Source organism: Pristiophorus japonicus, chromosome 13 (assembly GCF_044704955.1).
Source record: "Pristiophorus japonicus isolate sPriJap1 chromosome 13, sPriJap1.hap1, whole genome shotgun sequence".
In the NCBI taxonomy this organism is placed as follows: domain Eukaryota; kingdom Metazoa; phylum Chordata; class Chondrichthyes; family Pristiophoridae; genus Pristiophorus; species Pristiophorus japonicus.
Genome location: NC_091989.1, coordinates 119521170 through 119540130, shown reverse-complemented (window position 1 = coordinate 119540130; position 18961 = coordinate 119521170). Strand labels below are relative to the sequence as shown.

At 46.4% G+C, this 18961-nt stretch overlaps 1 protein-coding gene across 1 annotated transcript; it reads left to right on the top strand.

The window, feature by feature from the left end:
- Nucleotides 1–2196: 2196 nt before the first annotated feature.
- Nucleotides 2197–18192, top strand: LOC139278181 (neuritin-like protein). Its single transcript, XM_070896833.1, has 3 exons — nucleotides 2197–2332; nucleotides 3055–3205; nucleotides 17913–18192. Exons 1-3 carry the CDS (start codon nucleotides 2197–2199, stop codon nucleotides 18190–18192), a joined length of 567 nt encoding a protein of 188 aa, XP_070752934.1.
- Nucleotides 18193–18961: the final 769 nt, after the last annotated feature.

The window sequence follows — 18961 nt, the reverse complement described above, 5'->3', positions numbered from 1 at the left end:
AGTATGATTAGCTAAATTACATTTAGTATGAGATCAGGTAGCAGAGTATGAGCTTCAATGTTATCCGTGTTCTTTTACAAAGTGACCTCTCAAACAAAAGCAACAGTTGAAACAGACGGGAGTAAGTTGATGAAAGTGCACACCAGAATTAGTTTAAACAAGAGGGCCGCATTGCCTGCTGCTCAGTCATGGCCTCTTGTTTAGTGCAATTTCAGTAAAACTCACGTACAAGTTCCATAAATTATTAAAGACCTGAAGGCCCAAACTCACATCTGCCTTACTTTTGAAAGGAAATGTATACGTACATGTTAAAGTGTAATTTTAACCTGTCTCATTCTACATTATCATGACATCCCTTAGTAACAGTCTGATGTATCTTTTCTTTCATGTCTAATGGCACATGAGGAAACCCATTTCTTCCACCTCCAGCAGATCATGCTCTGGGTTGTTCCTGTTTTATTTGGAGAGGCCAGATAGCCTGACTCACAAATCCCCACCTGGAAAACCAGCTAGATGCAATGGGGGGGGAGGGTTCCACTCCACTCCCATTAGATGGGAGCTCCCCGCTGGATGTCAGCCCAGTATTCGGAGGCTGGAGCTCTGCTCTTGGCTTGCCAGGACTATGATGGGGGGGGGATGCCACTCCACTATCAGAAATGCATATTCTGCTGGATGTGAAACCCTATTTAAAGACCAGTGGAAAGTGTCTGGAGTGGGGTATGAACCCATAAACTTCTGATTCAGAGGCAGGAGTGCTACTGGTGAGCCAAGGCTCATTTCAGTCTGAGGTATAAAGTGCAGAATATATCACAAGATTTTTTTTGTTCCTAAAGTAGTACAAATGACTGAAAACATAACAAACATAAAGAGTAAATAAAGGAACATAGTAAAGTACAGGACCGGAAAAGACTAGTAATTTATCTGGCCGCTCCCAAAAATCAATACTTCTCAGTCATCCACTCCCACTGCCTATCCAATTTTCCTGCATTTGGTTCCACATTTTCAGCTTTCCTGGTCAGTCCATTCCACATGTTCATCACCATCTGCATAAAGTTTTGGATCTAATTATCGGTGTATATTCCCTCTTCTAAGCTGGAGCCTCTGTTCCCTAGTTCTAGAGTTTGTGGCAATCTCCAACATATTATAGTGGTTCAATCTGTCTGTTCTTTTAAATAAATTTGAATACTTGAATAATGTCACCTCTAAGCCTTGTCTTCTCATTAAACAATCCCAGGCTTTTCAACCTCTCCTTATAGCTCAAATGTCTCAGGTTGTCCTTTTCTGCACTGCCTCTAGTACCTGGATTTCCTTGCCGCAGAATCGTGAGCAAAACTGTACCCTGTATTGCAGGTGCGGCCATATCTGTGCCTTGTACAGGCTTACTGTCACCTCCTGGGATTTGTGCTTTATCCCTCTAGCTATATATTTCATGAACCAATTAACGTTCCCTACTGCTGCCACGCACTGCACTGTTGGTTTTACTAAGCTAGCTACCTATACCCCTACATCTCTCTGCTCTTTTGCCTAGAGACATTTAATTTAAATTTCCACTGTTTATTTTGCTTCCCTGGTCTCAGTACCTTTTAATTTGTCCATTCTAAATTCCATTGCCCATTCATCAGCCCGCTTTCCTGTGTTTGTTGTGCCGAGGTGGATGTAAAAGATCCCATGGCAAAATTCGAACAGGGAAGTTCTCCCCGGTGTTCTGGCCAATATTTAACCCTCAACCAACATCACTAAAACAGATAATCTGGTTATTATCTAATTGCTATTTGTGGGAGCTTGCTGTTCAAATTGGCTGCCGCGTTTCCCACATTACAACAGTGACTACACTTCTAAAGTACTTCGTTGGCTGTAAAGTGCCATGGGAAATTCTGAGGTCATGAAAGCTGTTATATAAATACACGTCTTTCTTTTTTATTATTTGACTGCCACCCAATACGGTATCAACTGAAAACTTAGACCGCTTTATTTTCTGTTCCCAGCTGCCTCATCTGCTCAGTAATCACACTCTAAACACTATTTGCTAAAATGTATTTCCAGACTCATCCCGTTTAGCATTGTAGATTCCCCTTTGGTAAGCAAAAGGAACCAAGACTATCTCAGCAGTTTAAGTTCCAAAAACAAATATTCAGCCATTCTGAAGGCAATTGCTTGGCTCCAATGTATTCTTCATTAGGATGAACAGATCAGGAAATGTTAATTACCATACCGAGCCGTACTATTCCTCAGCGCTTGCTTGAATCACAAGGATGTAAAGAGCTGGCTGTTGATTTGAATGTGCACCGAAAGGTTCATGACTCGTATTCGACCGGTGCTCTGTTCACTAATTGTAAGAATAAATGGAAGTTAGCTTTGTGGCAAGATCAGCAAAAAGAAAATGAAAGCAATTTGCTTCTGCTAATCTCTCAGAAATGTAGACCAGAGCCACCTCCAGGATTAGCTCACTCAACTGCAAGAAGATGCATGTTAATATAAATGGACATAGCCCTTAAAGCCCAAATGTCCCAATACAGGTCAGTTTATCCCCCCAGCCCATTCTTCTCTGCCACCTATTCTCATTGCTTTTCCATCGCTTGAATTAAAATAATGTGTTTACATTGTATCTACATATGTGATAACATTAGGTAAATGGCTGCAAAGTTGGCTGGTGTTATAATAGTGACTATTACACGCACCCTGCTTCTACAGTCTCACCATAAAGAATTGTACTTTGGAGCCAATGCAAATTTGAATTGGAACCAAAATTATCTTATAACAGTCCAAATGGTACCTGTCCCAGGGAAGGACATCAGTGGCCTATGGAAACATCATAGGCTAGACTTTTTACAGCTCCCCAATCCTCGTCACCCCCTATCTCAGGAGAGTTGCTCAACTGGTTAGGGTGAATGGGAGAGAAAATTAGATTTAAAGTTTTTTAAAACTTTGAGGAAAATAATTAAAAATGACAAAACTAATGGTGCCAGATGCAAACAAGGCCTGTGTGTACTTAAGGTACTGGTTTTATTGAAGGCTCATTCTGGTATATGTAATAATCTTCACTTTAATTTCCAGTTCTTCTCTTCAGTGAAACTGGCGCTACTGACAGGAAATGTAATCACATATACAAAGGATTTGCTGAATGTTTGCTGAAGCTGGGAGACAGTCTGGCCAAAAGTATTGAAGGGGAAAACGAAGAAGTGAAAGAACTGGACACTGTGTGCCGGTGAGCTAGTATTTATTTACGACAAGGAGCTGTTTTCTCCATGTGTTTTTAAGGATGTTAGTTTATCCATTTAATGGCAGGATGAAGATCCATTTCCCCATAGGGATCGCTTTTCTACAGGGTCTTGGGGGAAAAGTGAGAGTAAACCATCTCAGGCTGTTCCCTGACCCAGCAGCAACTTATTTATATAGAAATCCTCATGTCAAAGAACACAAAGAGAGCATTCCAAGAGGGACAGGAGGAGGAGATTGATGGGGGGGAAGTGTGGCAGTGAGGGGTTGTGGGGTAGATTTTCAACAGATCGACTTGTTATAGAAACCAACCAATTTTATTTTCCATTGAAATCAATGGAAGTTGTAATGGGCGGCCAGTCGACAACGCCCGTTCTGCATCCAGGAGGCAAGTAAAAATAGTACTGCAGGCTGTTGGGAAGTTTTGCAGGTGGAGAGAGAAGTAGTAAGGCAGTGTTGTTTTAGAAGAAAGTTCCAATGAGCAGTGAGATAGTGGCAGTAATTCGCTGCCAAGGATTGGTCTCCGCTTAGTCAGTAGATAATATCACCCAGATGTCCACAACTGTGCTCATACGTCCCTGAAAGCATTGTGCAATTGGTAATATAGCATGAACCCTGTACCCATCATGGTGGTGTAAAATTTGTATAACTTTAAAAAAAAAAGTAGTTCTTAACTTAGTTTCCCTGTCTCCCAGTGGAACAGCATTTGATTTCCACTTGGCGCCCCTCTCATGGGTTGTAGGAACAAAAGAATAGGACCAGGCCATTCAGCCCTTGGACCATGAGGTGTCTTTTTAATCCCAAATCCCTGGCCTTTCTCCATATCACTTATTTTTACTTCTGAAGTATCTATCTCTTTTAATTAAATTGATTCTGTTCAGGGGCAATGTATTTTACATTCTCACAAAAGACATTTTTCCTGGACTCACTTTTAATTGGCTTGGTTCTAATTTTGAGATGATGTCTTCTTGTTCTGAATTCTCTTATTGGAGGGAAGAAGTGTTCTCTATCTGATGTGTCAATCCCCTTCAGTGAGATCACCCTTTAACCTCATCTCTCACCTCCAGGCAATGTAACCCAAACTGCTGCATGTTAGTACACAAACATTGTGTTGCCGTTTTGGCAATATTTGTCTGCGTCTTGTCAATACGGACTGATTTTTTTTTTAGACGCATCTATCGCGGGTGTAAACACTTTGATAAGAGTGTGGACAGGCCCCAGACACAACGGGACCTCCGCCTGGCGTACTGGGGCGGTAATGGCCTGAAAATGGCGTCGGGTCACTTAGTGGCCTGTTTGCTTTGGCGCTGCGGCTGCTGCCAAATTGGACCGTGCCCCCAGCAGGGGAGCGGGACTGTCCGACATTGGCAAGCGGGGCGGCCACCCGAGGGAAGTGGGACCCCAGATCCAATTGTGAGATACGAACGGGCGCCGCCGGGACTTCGCACCTTTGTAACCGGCCTGGAGCAGCCTGACCAGCAAAGGGACCGCTGGAGAAGCGGGACTGCGAGCCCCCCGGATCGGTACCCGCAACCCAGGCTTCGACTGTTGGCCGAGCAACCGTCCAGCCGCCTTGGAGCGCGGCTCTAGTGGCCGCAGTCACAGGAGGCCTGGGCCTCGCACCGAGAACAGCGGCTGGGCGGCACATTAACACAGATTTATAAAAATATTAAGTTAATATGACATTTTAATTTGATAACATTTAAATGCAACGTTTTAAGATGATAGTTTGACATTTGACAGCACATTAATGTGATGAAAAGCCACTTTGATTGTTTAGGACCCACAGTAAGGACCCACAGTTAAAGCCGTGAATTTGGGAATCATGCACAAAGAGAGCGGTAAGTTATAGAACGGCTGTTTAAATGGGTTTGTTAATAATCGGGGAGTCATCAATAACATGGTATATGTGAGCTGAGTAACAGAGATGGTAATTTTGAGGGGCTGCACTGTTATGGTAGGAGATAATTAGTGCTGCACGGCAGCAGTTTGTACATATACAATAAATATAATTGCTGTGTAATCTTGTCGCTGAATTAATCTTTCTATTCGATTTTTAACTAATCCATCATTTTCAGAATGCAGAAATATCACCAGACATCACCTTTTTAGGCTGGATTTAGATTATACTCAAGTCACTGCATCAACCTTAAATAACAATATACATAAAATGTTAATGATTTACATTCAGTTGAGTTGTGGAGTTATGTTTTCTACTGTGCATGACCCACACTAAATGGAATGTGTGCAAGTACCAGCACGTCTGCATAGCACTATAGGCAGAGATGCGTCACAGTTGTGGCTATACCCACTGAATTTTGCCGAGCCCGGAGGCACTAAGGTGCCGCGGCTGAGATAAGCTAACTCAACCAAAACCAGGGATTGAACCTGGTGCATTCTGGTCAGTATGGTTCAGTACGACGGCACACGTCTTTGTTAAATCTCAGAGGCCTGATGTTGAAATCACCAGAAGTCTACAGCCCATTCAGTTCATGGTTTAAAAACGCAGGAGAACTAAGAGCATTTGGCAGTTAGTGGGAAACACAGAGAGTTAAACAATTCTCTTAGATTTGGCAATTTCCTTGAGAGATTTCAGCTGAAGGAACTTACCATAGTTAAGAATTACAGTGGACTAGAGAAATCCAGTGTGGATCTTAAGTCAAGTGCAGGGGATTAAAGTTCTTAGAATTGTGATCTATTTATGGTTTTACATTTGGAGGAGCTTAGATATAAGTCTTACAGTAAATGTAAGTCTTCATCACTGTTAGATTATTCGCCTGTTTGTTCTTTAATAAATTTGCTTCACATTTTATTCTTTAAGCAAGGTTTATTGTGAGTCTCCATTTGCTTTCAAAGACTGAATAAGAATCTTATTGTGGCATAAAATAGTCCAGTACCTGATAACTATTGCTAAACAGGGTTTGATGCAGGCTAACTCAGGTATGTTACCAAAACCTTGCTTTTTGTATTACCAAAACCTTTCCTGGGGATCTAGGTAAAGATAGATACTCACGAAGGCTTGTGGAATTGGGACCTGTCAGTGAGAGTGGTTTAAAACATGAGGGCCAAAATATTCCAGGATAAAATGATTTGGAAAGACCCCAAAAACTTAACAGGGAGACAGGTTACTGCTGTGGAGCAGGCTGACTGCTGTTCTAAAAGCTTTTGTGACTGGAGCCACTTGTAAGTAACACCAGCCACTGTCAATGTGATTCCAATGTCAGCTCTTGCACTGGTTTGCATAATAAGGCTAAATATTGCATTTGCTTTTTCTCCTTTTTTATGCAACCAGAGTACAGAAAGTGGGAGATACCTATTGTAAGGTAAACATCTTGGGCAAAATCTGTGACCCTAAACTGACCTTTGCTGCGACTGAGCTGCCTTTACAAGATCAGAAAGTGCAGAAATTCAGCTTGAGGTTGTCAGCTGCAGATGAAACAATCAATAAATTGAACTAATCTAAACAAGAAATGGAATACGAATGCTGGCTTGTTTGAACTGGCAGCAGAACAACAAATCCTCTCTGTTACTGGCACATTTACCATGCAGGACCGGAATAGGCAACCTCACCCCCACCCCATGCAGTGCCTCCACTACTAGTGACTGAACCCCCCCCCCCCCACAGAGCCTCCACTACTAGTGACTGAAACCCCCCCGAGCCTCCTTTACTGGTGACTGAACCCCCTCCCCGAGCCTCCCATACTGGTGACTGAACCCTCTCCCCAGTGACTGTCTAACTAGTGACTGAACCCTCTTCCCAGTGACTGTCCAACTAGTGACTGAACCCTCTCCCCAATGACTGTCCAACTAGTGACTGAACCCTCTCCCCAGTGACTGTCCAACTAGTGACTGAATCCTCTCCCCAGTGACTGTCCAACTAGTGACTGAACCCTTTCCCCAGTGACTGAACCCTCTCCCCAGTGACTCTCCAACTAGTGATTGAACCCTCTCCCCAGTGACTCTCCAACTAGTGACTGAACCCTCTAGCCAGTTACTGTCCAACTAGTGACTGAACCCTCTCCCCAGTGACTCTCCAACTAGTGACTGAACCCTCTCCCCAGTGACTCTCCAACTAGTGACTGAACCCTCTCCCCAGTTACTGTCCAACTAGTGACTGAACCCTCTCCCCAGTGACTCTCTAACTAGTGACTGAACCCTCTCCCCAGTGACTGTCCAACTGGTGACTGAACCCTCTTCCCAGTGACTGTCCAACTAGTGACTGAACCCTCTCCCCAATGACTGTCCAACTAGTGACTGAACCCTCTCCCCAGTGACTGTCCAACTAGTGACTGAATCCTCTCCCCAGTGACTGTCCAACTAGTGACTGAATCCTCTCCCCAGTGACTGTCCAACTAGTGACTGAACCCTTTCCCCAGTGACTGAACCCTCTCCCCAGTGACTCTCCAACTAGTGATTGAACCCTCTCCCCAGTGACTCTCCAACTAGTGACTGAACCCTCTAGCCAGTTACTGTCCAACTAGTGACTGAACCCTCTCCCCAGTGACTCTCCAACTAGTGACTGAACCCTCTCCCCAGTGACTCTCCAACTAGTGACTGAACCCTCTCCCCAGTTACTGTCCAACTAGTGACTGAACCCTCTCCCCAGTGACTCTCTAACTAGTGACTGAACCCTCTCCCCAGTGACTGTCCAACTGGTGACTGAATCCCTCCCCAGAGGGCCTCCCTCTGCAAGGGAGGTCCGCGACCGTCGATTCCAGTGAATTCCATCCCATTTCCCGATTCCTCTGGATGACCCCATGATCACATAGATTTTCCTTTCCTTTCCATTCCAATGTCCCAAAATGAAATCAAAGACAACAGCAAAGAATCAACAACAAATGCTTACATAATGAGCCAAAATTGCCCTCCGCCCCAAACGAGCACACTTCCCGATATAATTGTTGATTTACCGCCTCCATCGATGGGGCGGTGATTAGTGCGATTTTGCCCTTTTTTTTGAGCGATTTCGTCGGGGCAGTATTTTGGGCGGAAGTGGGTCTGGAGCGGGATGCAAGGTGAGCGGTGTCATCAGCGCCACGCTGTGCACGTCAGCACGACGCGTAGCAATATCGCTCCCCTTCAGTTAAAAGGGAGGGCTGCTGCAAGCTCTGCAGCCATTTTAGTGGCACCCACTGGGCCACCAGAGAGGGCCTCGGCCGGGCCAGCGGTCTGGCACCCAAGAGGAGTTGCCCGGTTGCCTGTTTGTGGCCTGGTCAAACCCGTGGCTGCCATTGTCAGGTCGACTACTGCCCTCCCCTTTAAAGCCGACCATCCACTGGCAGCTTCCCGCTGGGAAAAGCTGTTGGGGGCCGACCAGTGGCCGCTCCGCTCCCGTGGGGTCATTTCCATCGCGGGGCGGAAAGGGGCCGGCACGTGCCGATGGGGCGGGAACATGGGTGGAGCAGTAACCTTCTCCGCCAGAAAAAGGGACGAGGGCAATGTCCTGATTGTCGGCCACTCCGCCCCGACTGAGCGGTCACTCCTTTCCGCCGAGGCGGTAACGGCTCTTTTAAAAAGGGCAATTTCGGTCCCAATGTATTTACTAATCACCCTTTTGCATGTCCTTATATCCCTCTTTTTGCTTTAACTAATCTAGTGCTCCTCTGCAGCGTGTTCTCTTTGACTGCAGCACGGCTGGTGGAAGGCTGCTGTGTGTCAGGGCCAGAGACTACAGATGGCCTTGCAGGACGCCCTCGACCAGCTCTGGGTCTGGAAGACATGGCTGTAGGCTGCACCACCTTGGGCTGGGCGGCGGCAGTCTGGGCTGGCTGGGTGACTGCCAGCGACAAGTGCAATGTTGGAGTGGCAGTGGTGGGCTCAGGAATGCTATCATCCTGAGGGAGGACAGCAGGTTCCTGTTCCACTGACTCAGAGCCACTCCCCCGTGGCAACAGCTCAGCATCCCCACCAATCTCCTGGGCACTGTGTGAGCTGCTGTGACACTGAGATCCCCGGTGGACTGTGGTGGACCCAGCGATGATGGCAGCAGTCAGCGCTCGCGTAGCATCCAGCTGAGACTGTGTGAGAGCAGTCTGAGACTCGATGCCAGCACTCGCTGACTGCCCAAAAATACTAGGGAACCGAGGGTCTAGCAAGAAGGAGGAACTGAGGGAAATCCTTATTAGTCAGGAAATGGTGTTAAGAAAATTGATGGGATTGAAGGTCGATAAATCCCCAGGGCCTGATAGTCTGCATGCCAGAGTATTTAAGGAAGTGGCCCTAGAAATAGTAGATGCTTTGGTGGTCATTTTCCAACATTCCATGGATTCTGGATCAGTTCCTATGGATTGGAGGGTAGCTAATGTAACCCCACTTTAAAAAAAATGTGTGAGAGAGAAAATAGACCGGTTAGCCTGATATCGGTAGTGGGCAAAATACTGGAATCAGTTATTAAAGATGTAATAGCAGTGACAGGATCGGTCCAAGTCAGCATGGATTTATGAAAGGGAAATTATGCTTGACGAGTCTTCTAGGATTTGTTGAGGATGTAACTAGTAGAGTGGATAAGGGAGAACCAGTGGATGTGGTGTATTTGGACTTTCAAAAGGCTTTTGACAAGGTCCCACACAAGAGATTAATGTGCAAAATTAAGGCACATGGGATTGAGGGTAATGTATTGATGTGGATAGAGAACTGGTTGGCAGACAGGAAGCAAAGAGTGGGAATAAACAGGTCCTTTTCAGAATGGCAGGCAGTGACTAGTGGGGTACCGCAAGGTTCAGTGCTGGGACCCCAGCTAATTACAATATATATTAATGATTTAGACAAAGGAATTGAATGTAATATCTCCAAGTTTGCAGATGACACTAAGCTGGGTGGCAGTGTGAGCTGTGAGGAGGATGCTAAGAGGCTGCAGGGTGACTTGGACAGGTTAGTGAATGGGCAAATGCATGGCCGATGCAGTATAATGTGGATAAGTGTGAGGTTATCCACTTTGGTGGCAAAAATAGGAAGGCAGATTATTATCTGAATGGTGACAGATTAGTAAAAGGGCAGGTGCAACGAAACCTGGGTGTCATGGTACATCAGTCATTGAAAGTAGCTAGGCAGTAAAGAAAGCAAATGGCATGTTGGCCTTCCTAGCGAGAGGATTTGAGTATAGGAGCAGGGAGGTCTTGCTGCAATTGTACAGGACTTTGGTGAGGCCACACCTTGAGTAATGTGTGCAGTTTTGGTCTTCTAATCTGAGGAAAGACATTCTTGCTATTGAGGGAGTGCAGCGAAGGTTCACCAGACTGATTCCCGGGATGGCAGGACTGACATATGAAGAAAGACTGGATCAACTAGGCTTGCATTCACTGGAATTTAGAAGAATGAGAGGGGATCTCATAGAAGCATATAAAATTCTGACAGGATTGGACAAGTTAGATGCAGGAAAAATGTTCCCGGTGTTGGGGAAGTCCAGAACCAGGGGTCACAGTCTAAGGATTAGGAGTAAACTATATAGGACTGATATGAGGAGAAACTTTTTCACCCAGAGAATTGTAAACCTATGGAATTCTCTACCACAGAAAGTTGTTGAGGCCAGTTCGTTGAATATATTCAAAAGGGAGTTAGATGTGGCCCTTAATGCTAAAGAGATCAGGGGGTATGGAGAGAAGGCAGGAGTGGGGTACTGAAGTTGCATGATCAGCTATGATCATATTGAATAGTGGTGCAGGCTTGAAGAGCCGAATGACCTGCTCCTGCACCTATTTTCTATGTTTCTACGACAACACAAGACGTTGCGTGGCGTCAACCTGAGATTGCAGGAGAGCAGTCTGAGCTTCAATGCTGCCAACCATTGTCTGCATTACAGCACTAAGACGTTGAGTTACTTCCGCCTGTGTTGCAATGGAAGCTGCCACGTTGCCCATGACACATGTCATGAGGTCTGGATCCGCACGTTCTCTTTGGGACCTCTGCAGACTGGCAATGATGGGCTTCATGGTGTCGCAGAGCCATCTGCAATGCTGGAGGCGGACTCCTCCATACTCCGAATAACTGCCGAGATTCTCTCGGGCACCCTTGCCATTGCACCTATGATGTCAGAGTGCATGACCATTACCCTTTGTGTGAATGCCTCCCCATCGAGTTCCTCATCTGAGTCCTGTGGAGCAGGACTCGCCCTCCGGGGAAATGGTTCCCGAGGTTCCCTTTCCCCTTGGCCTTGCTGCAGCCCATTAGGCTCCGGTGCATCACGTAATGCAGACCCCTCTGCTAGCCTAACCTATAAGGAACGAGTAGTGCCAGTATCTGAGCTGGTGCCTGCGGTTGAGAAAGACAATGACGCAGTGCTCTGCTCCTCCTTCTCCTGCTCTTCCTCCTCTTCCTCTCCCGCCAGAATGTTATTGGGGGCTGGGGGTGGGGGGGGGGAGGTGCTCAGGTGCAGAATGGATAGCTGCTGCCTGGATGTCTGAAAGCAAAAATAGCACAAGACTTGCATTAAGGTGAGGGCAGTGGGGCAGGAATAGAGCAAGGAATGCAGATAGAATCAGGAGCTGGAAAGTGATAAAGCCTTTTGGTTTGGAGGCGGAAGTGGTATGAGAAAAGGAGAGGTGATAAAGATACCATTGTTGCCCACAGCAGGATCAACGTCTCCACTGGCCACGGCGCCCTCCACCTGCAGGCCAATGGGCCAATGAGCCCCAGCACTCACTCCTCAAGGTCAGAGAGGGGCCGCAGTTCAGGTTCCCCTCCTCCAGTTCTCTGCTGCTCCCGTTTGTTATGTGCCATCTTGGCCTGCAAAAGAAAGGAACTCGTGTGAGTAAGAGTCCAGCTTAAGATATGCCTGCCATCGTTGAATAGCAGTGAATGTAGGCAAGGTGTGAGATGAGGATGTGAGTGTGAGTATCTGCAGATGCTGGGTGGTGGGGAAGTGGTGGTTTGCAGAGGTTGAGAGGCTGGTATGGAGGAGGTGTGGAAGCTTGAACTCACCTTCACCACCTGACTATGGTCGTTGAATTTCTTACGGCACTGGGTGAGGCTTCTCTGCACCACAGTGATGGACGATACCTCCCGGGCCACCTCTTTCCACATGGTATGGAAAACCTGCGGTGATGGCCTCCTTCCCGATGCGGGAAACAGAGACTCCCTCCTGGTCTCAAGTGCCCCCACCGTGCCTCCAGTGCCACATTGTTGAATTTTGTAACCCTCTCCTTTGAACGGGGATTTCTAGCAGCTTTTTCACGTTTCCTCAGCTCAAGATGGGTGACTGAAGTTCAGCAATGCTGAAAATGAGCAGCAGTAGGTTTAAATTACCTCCCCTTTAAGAGCCAAATGAAGCTGGAGTCAAGGGGGCCTAAATTCAGGGTCCGGATAAGGCCTGTTACCGCTGTCTTGCGGCGGAATCAAGTGGTCACTGCGTTGCAGTCGATTGGCCTCCACGATCCAAAATCACCTTGGGAATTTTTCGGGCGCTCCTCACTTCCACCCCACTGTCCCAAACGCATCATCAAAGTGCGCACCGCCGATTTCCCGCACCTCCATCCCAATCTGTGCAAAATTTACCTCAAATAAACCTTTGATTCACTGCGCTGAGCACCCGACAGCTTTTTCTGTCGGTGCACCTTGTTTTGTGTGTGTGAGCCATGGCATCGGAGCCGCCCTTCAAGGGGAGGGCGCACTGCCGCGGCCTCCATGTTTTTGTTTTGCTGGCCGACTTCCCGATCAGCCGGACGATTATGGCCCCAGGTTCGGCCGGGCCTCCAATAGGCAGCCGGGCAACCCCTCTTGGATGCCAGGCTGCTGGCCCGGCTGAAACCCTCCCTGGTGACCCAGTGGCCGAACCTAAATGAGGGGAGAGCCATGGTGGCGCACACGCGCACTGACATCACCGCCGCTGTGCCGCTGAGTGACAGCAGCGGAGACTCGGTCCCACCCCAACTTCCGCCCCTCACCAGCACTTACTGCCGCACCTCCGTCCCCATTATTACCGACTTCCAGTCTGCTCGAAAATAAAAAGGCAAAGACCTGACTATCGATCAAGAGTCGGCCTCTTCCGAGATGGCCGTAAAAACACTTGAAAAATCGTAAGTGCGCTAGCTGTCTGGCGGGCCTGAATTTCGGCCTCAAGGCTTGAAGGCTGATTGCTGACTGGAACTCAGCTAAAATTGGGTAAGTTGCTGTGAATAGCGCCCCTGCAGCATCCAGCTGAGTCCATTAACGCCTCATTTACCGCCCCCTTCATCCTGGGGTGAAAACATCCTAGTTTCCCAAATTTTGCTGGATAATTGTGTCCTGGGATGTTTTACTATGTTAAAGGTGCTTTATAAATGCAAGTTGTTGTTGATGTAAAAGATCCTATGACACTATTTCGAAGTTCTCCACTGTGTCCTGGCCAATATTTATCCCTCAACCAACATCACTAATAAAGATTATTTGGTCATTTTTTTCATTGCCATGTGCTGGTCCTTGCTGTGCACAAATTAGTTGCTGCGTTTCCGACATTACAACAGTAACTACATTTCAAACGTACTTCATTGGCTGTAAAGTGCTTTAGGGCATCCTGAGGTGATGAAAGGCGCTATAGAAATGCTGAGTTCCAGTCAGCAATCAGCCTTGGGGCCGAAATTCAGGCCTGCCAGAAAGCTGGCGCACTTACGATGTTTTAAGTGTTTTTACGGCCATCTCGGAAGAGGCCGACTCTTGATCGATAGTCAGGTCTTTGCCGTTTTTTTTGTGTAGGTGAATACCGCTGTTTTATCTCATCATTGCGCCTCAGTGTCTCATGCCCTGGAATTAAAGAGCAGGGAGATCCGACAGTGATAACCCACAGCCAGACCACTGCTGTTCCTGCACCAACCACAGTGACTCAGCGGAAGTCCTTCCTTGTGCATCCCAAACTGGTTCGCATTATTAATGTTCTCTCAGATCTTTTGCACCCCCCCCCCCCACGAGGTTTAGGCTGGCTCCAAATTGACAGCTACACATTCCATCTGCCGATAACCAGCAAGACAAAGCGATTTTCCCTTTCCCCCAACCGCGATGTTCTTGCTATCTATATCTGTCACCTCAATAACCTTATAATATTTCAAAATCAAATTACTGGGGCAGTTCAGCCCACAGGGGAGCTGGTAACAGCTGCTGTCCTTTTGTGTATTTTAATGTGTTTTATGTTTTAATAAAAAAAAGAAAATTGTTGTAATCTGCAGCTTGCAAACTCCTAATAGCAATAAAAAAATTGCACTTGGATTGATATTTTGCAAGTCATTTCAGTTGTCCAGCAAACTCTCTGTAGTTTGTTCTACAGGAGCGTGTTATCCACTGCATCCTGCTTCCTGACCCACTCCTAATGATTTCCACGTCCCAGCTATGGATTTGTTCTTCATCATTCCAGGTTCTTAAATTACAAAACATTTCTCGCAGTCTGCAACCAGTGAAGCCCAGTGAACTGTTGCCCTCCATTTTGTAATTAACTTGCTAACCCAATAAGTTACTTATTTAATCTTCGATTTAAAGTTACTTCCAAAATACATTTATTTTTAACACACTACATTTTCCCATCTTCTAATCCGAAACTCAGTTTTATCATTTAGTTCCTCGCTAAATTGCTGCCTAAGTTTTATAATTCACAAAGTTTACTCAGTACATTTAGTAATAAAAGCACTCGTTAAATTAATTACCTTACTGATTTCATAATTAGTCATTCAATATGTTTAATAATTACATTTCTGGCTGCTTAGCTAGCTAACTATCAGCATTTAAAAATGAAATTGATTACTTGATAAATTTTAAACAATCTGCATACTGAATTCATTTAATAATTCAGGAGGGACGAGCAGTTTCGATCTGCTGAAGGGAAGATTGGACAAGTATCTCAAAGAGAAGCAAAATAACAAGCGCAGTACCCATCTCTTACACTGTCCACCCTTATCACAGGCAGCGCCTATCTCGGACAAATCGTGCTAACCATTACCTTAGGCGTCAATTATAAAGGTGCCGTTTAGAACGTGCGCTAACTATTTTGGGCAGACTTTGTCATGGAATCCTTTTAACTGATTTCCCTGCTTCAATAACCCTCATCCATTCTTCATCCGCCGGCAGCTGCTCGAGAGTTCGTATTTCTTCTTCTCCCTCTGTCCTTTCTTGCTGTGTCACTTCGGTACTCTCCCGTCCGGTCGGATGAAAGGTCTGGGCAATAGACCGACAAAGTTGGACCCATGCCCCCTGCCTTCCCGCTAGAGCAGGCAAATCGTGTTAACACCAGGGCACCCATTATAATCGGTGAGGACTGTACCACTGCCTGGGGTTTCCTCTTTGCTGGGATAGTTGCCGCAATGTTGGTAGGGTGGGCTTTCCATCTGCCTGTCTGTCCAACTGTTGCCCCCCCCCCCCCCCCCAGTGGATTTCCTGTTCTGCAAATTATTTAGGCAATGCACTTGCCGGGGTTTCTGTAGGTGAGGGGAGCTTGCCACATCAGGGTGTAGTGGAAAATCACCGTGCTGGACTACTCTGTCAGTGGCCTTCTGGGCTGGCAGAATGATGGGAGCCTTCGTTCCCCTGCAGAAACTGATGGTAGGGGAGAGTCCTTGAGTTAGATTTTAAACCCTCTCTGTCCCAGCATTGCTGAACACCAATAAAATGCTGGTACGAGTAGAATTCAGTATTGCTAAAGTGGCGACTACAGAAAATGGGACCCACGGCGTAGCTCCACCATTACTGTCTTGGATGAATAGTCATGGCCATATTTAAGTTGGCAATGTTGGTGTCCAAAGGAAGTGCTGAAAAATGATTCACTGGGTGCTAAAATGGCAGTATGGCTCATCACTCAATGTTCTGCTCCTGCCTGTTGTGTAACACTAGCGATCTAGTGCAACTCAAGGTGGGGGAACTCTGCCTATCGTCTCTCAACAACTGGCTGGGCATTGTGGTTTGGACGCCCGATATAGAAACAGTTCGACTTTCCTTTCCGTTGATTTCAAGGGAACAGAATATGGGATGGCTTCTATAATGGGCACCCAGACTCTCAACGTTAGTTTTATGCTTCAGATGGCGAGTTGAAAATGTGCCCCTATGTTTCTACGTTGAGGACTTAGAGACTACTGGTAGAGGTGAAGAGTTCTACAGTTAGCAGGCCCTGGGCAAGAATGTGTTTGAGTAGAAGATAATTTCAACAGTGAGGATGCAGCTTTGCTCTTGGGGGGGCTGGGGTGGCGGGGGGTGGCTAGGGGTGCTGCCCTGGGTATTTATGTACCACATTCAGAAACCCAGTGTGTTTTAAATGTTTGCTTCAGTCCGACAACTCTCCGAGATATCTGTGCTCCTCCAAATCTGACCTCTTGCACATTCCCGATTATTTTCGCTCCCCCGTTGGCGGCTGTGCCTTCAGTTGCCTGGGCCCTAACCTCTGGCATTCTCTCTCTAAATCTCTCCGTCTTTCTACCTCTCTCCTCCTTTAAGATACTCCTTAAAACCTACCTCTTTGACCAAGCTTTTGACCACCTGTGCTAATAGCTTCTTATGTTTCGGTGTCAAATGTTGCTTGATGACGCTCCTGTGAAGTACTGTGCGACATTTCACCACATTAACACACTATATAAATGCAAGTTGTTGTTGTGTAATTAAGTATTCTCTGAACATTGGCTGCACAACTGGTCTGGCATCCTTGTAGTCAAGGCAACCCCGTGAACTGTATCAGTCCATGTTATAGTGTTTCCCATTGTTTTTAGGAGAAGTCAATAATCTTCACAGGTTTCACCTTTGCAGAACTTTACGGACTCCACAAATGCAGTGGTAATGTTAATCTGGGCCAGAGCAATCCCCTTTGACTCACTTTGCTCAACTAAAGAGGTCAGAGAGGAATTTTCCAGATTTTCTTCCCCTAATTGGCCTGGGTTCTTATCTGGTTTTTTGCCTCTCCCAAATTACATGGCTCCGAGTGGGGAATATATGTATTGTGATGCATAAGACTTTACAACTGTGTTGTGCAGGCTGGATGGACCAGTAGGTCTTTCCCTGTCCATCAGTTTTTGTATGTTACTCTCTGTACCTCCGTTCAACTGTGGGCTGCAGGATTCACATACAATACTGGTTGTAGAGAATGTCTGCATCGAGGCACTTGGAGAGCCCAAGGATGACATTTTCCAGTAAGCATGGAACTGTACACAAACATTGACACAACATCATCACTATGCTTAAACATATGGCAAAACATCACAGGGTTTGCCATCATGAAAATAGAGAGAAAAAATAGCATTTCAAAAAAGGGCAGGAAAAAGCCGTTTCTCCCTATTCTGTCCATACACCAGGTACGGTCTTCCCTGTGGTGGATTCTGCCCAACGTAATCTTCTAGAGGAAGCAGTCACCCACAGGTAAAGCTGTATAACTACAATTATGCAGAAACTCCTGAACCCTACGGGTATCAAGTACTAGAGAGATCTCTGAAATGTTTAAATTACTCGGCCTATGATGGCGCACTACATTCGTACTCTATGCTGTGCCGTTCCAACATGTAATGTGCTCATCGCTGGGCCTGGTTGGGTTGTGTAGATTGATGTCACACGACATTGCTTGGAGCACCAATAAATGGCCGGCCATTCGCACCAGTTCACACATCCATCGTTGCCCAATGGTGATATTTCAACAGGCCCGTGTATTCTTAACTTTTCCAAACAGTTAAGGAATTCGCTGCTACAGAGCGTTTTTATTCTTGCGCGTGTACCTCTTGCACCTTGTGAGCAGATCAAGTTATTCTGTCCCGTGTTTCTGTCTCCAGGTCCTGGGATGACTTCCACGCGTGTGCAGACTCGGTTCTGGAAGGTTGCCCGAAGGACGCTGCCTCCATCTGGGAGTCGCTGAGGAAGGAGTCTAAAAAGTTGCAGTTCCAAGGCAACTTGCACGAGCTGTGCAGTTCAAGAGTCAGGCCGTCAGGCACCATGGAAAACTCGGACAGAAGTGAATCGAACAAAGAGAGCCTGACGGGCTGCGCTGGCTCGCTGTGGGGTGGACTCGCTACCCCTGTCCTGTCGATTGCTGTGCTGGTGGTCAACATGTAGCAACCTCACCCTCCCATAATCTCCAGCTCAGCTCCTACCATTGAGCCCTTCACCGGAGAGACCAGGACACGATGAGCTCTGGGTACAGGCACTAAGTTTGGCTGCTGTTTGGTTGTCTTTGAATGTTGCCTCTCTCAGTCGGTCAAGGATGGTTGTTTTTATGTTGTGTTTAAATTACGTTAATTTAAATGTACTTTTCATTCAAAGAATGCCACGCAGCTCAAACCTTTAGTTGATTCAATATATAAAAATAAAAATAGCTGCCCTGCTGGCTTAGCGGGTAAATGTGCTGTGATTATACAGAGCACAAGGTCCCTTGCTCAATCCCTGGTCTGGGCTGAATTAGCTGATCTCAGACAGATTTTCTTCGGCCGTGATGGTTGTATAATTTGCAATACTGCCTAGACTCCCATGTGAACAGTGAGAGTCAGTCAAGGGAGGGGTGGTCTGTTGGTGTCCGTGGAACAGCATCTAAGCAAGTTTTAGCACCTCATGGTGAGGAGTGGTTGAAGAAAAGCAAAGATCGGCATGAAACCAATGAGAGGGTTAAACACAGATTTTCTCTCAACCAATGATACACAAATAGTAACAGTGACAGGATCATGCAACTGTATGGGAAACCTGGATGAATGTGACTAACATGAATATGTGCCTTCCAAGCTAATTATATGGAGTACAGGAATTTGATTAAACCAAAAGCCCATGCAGTAGTTTGGAAATATATCATGCACACTGAGTAAAAACTGGCCATTCATATGTATGCCAGCTT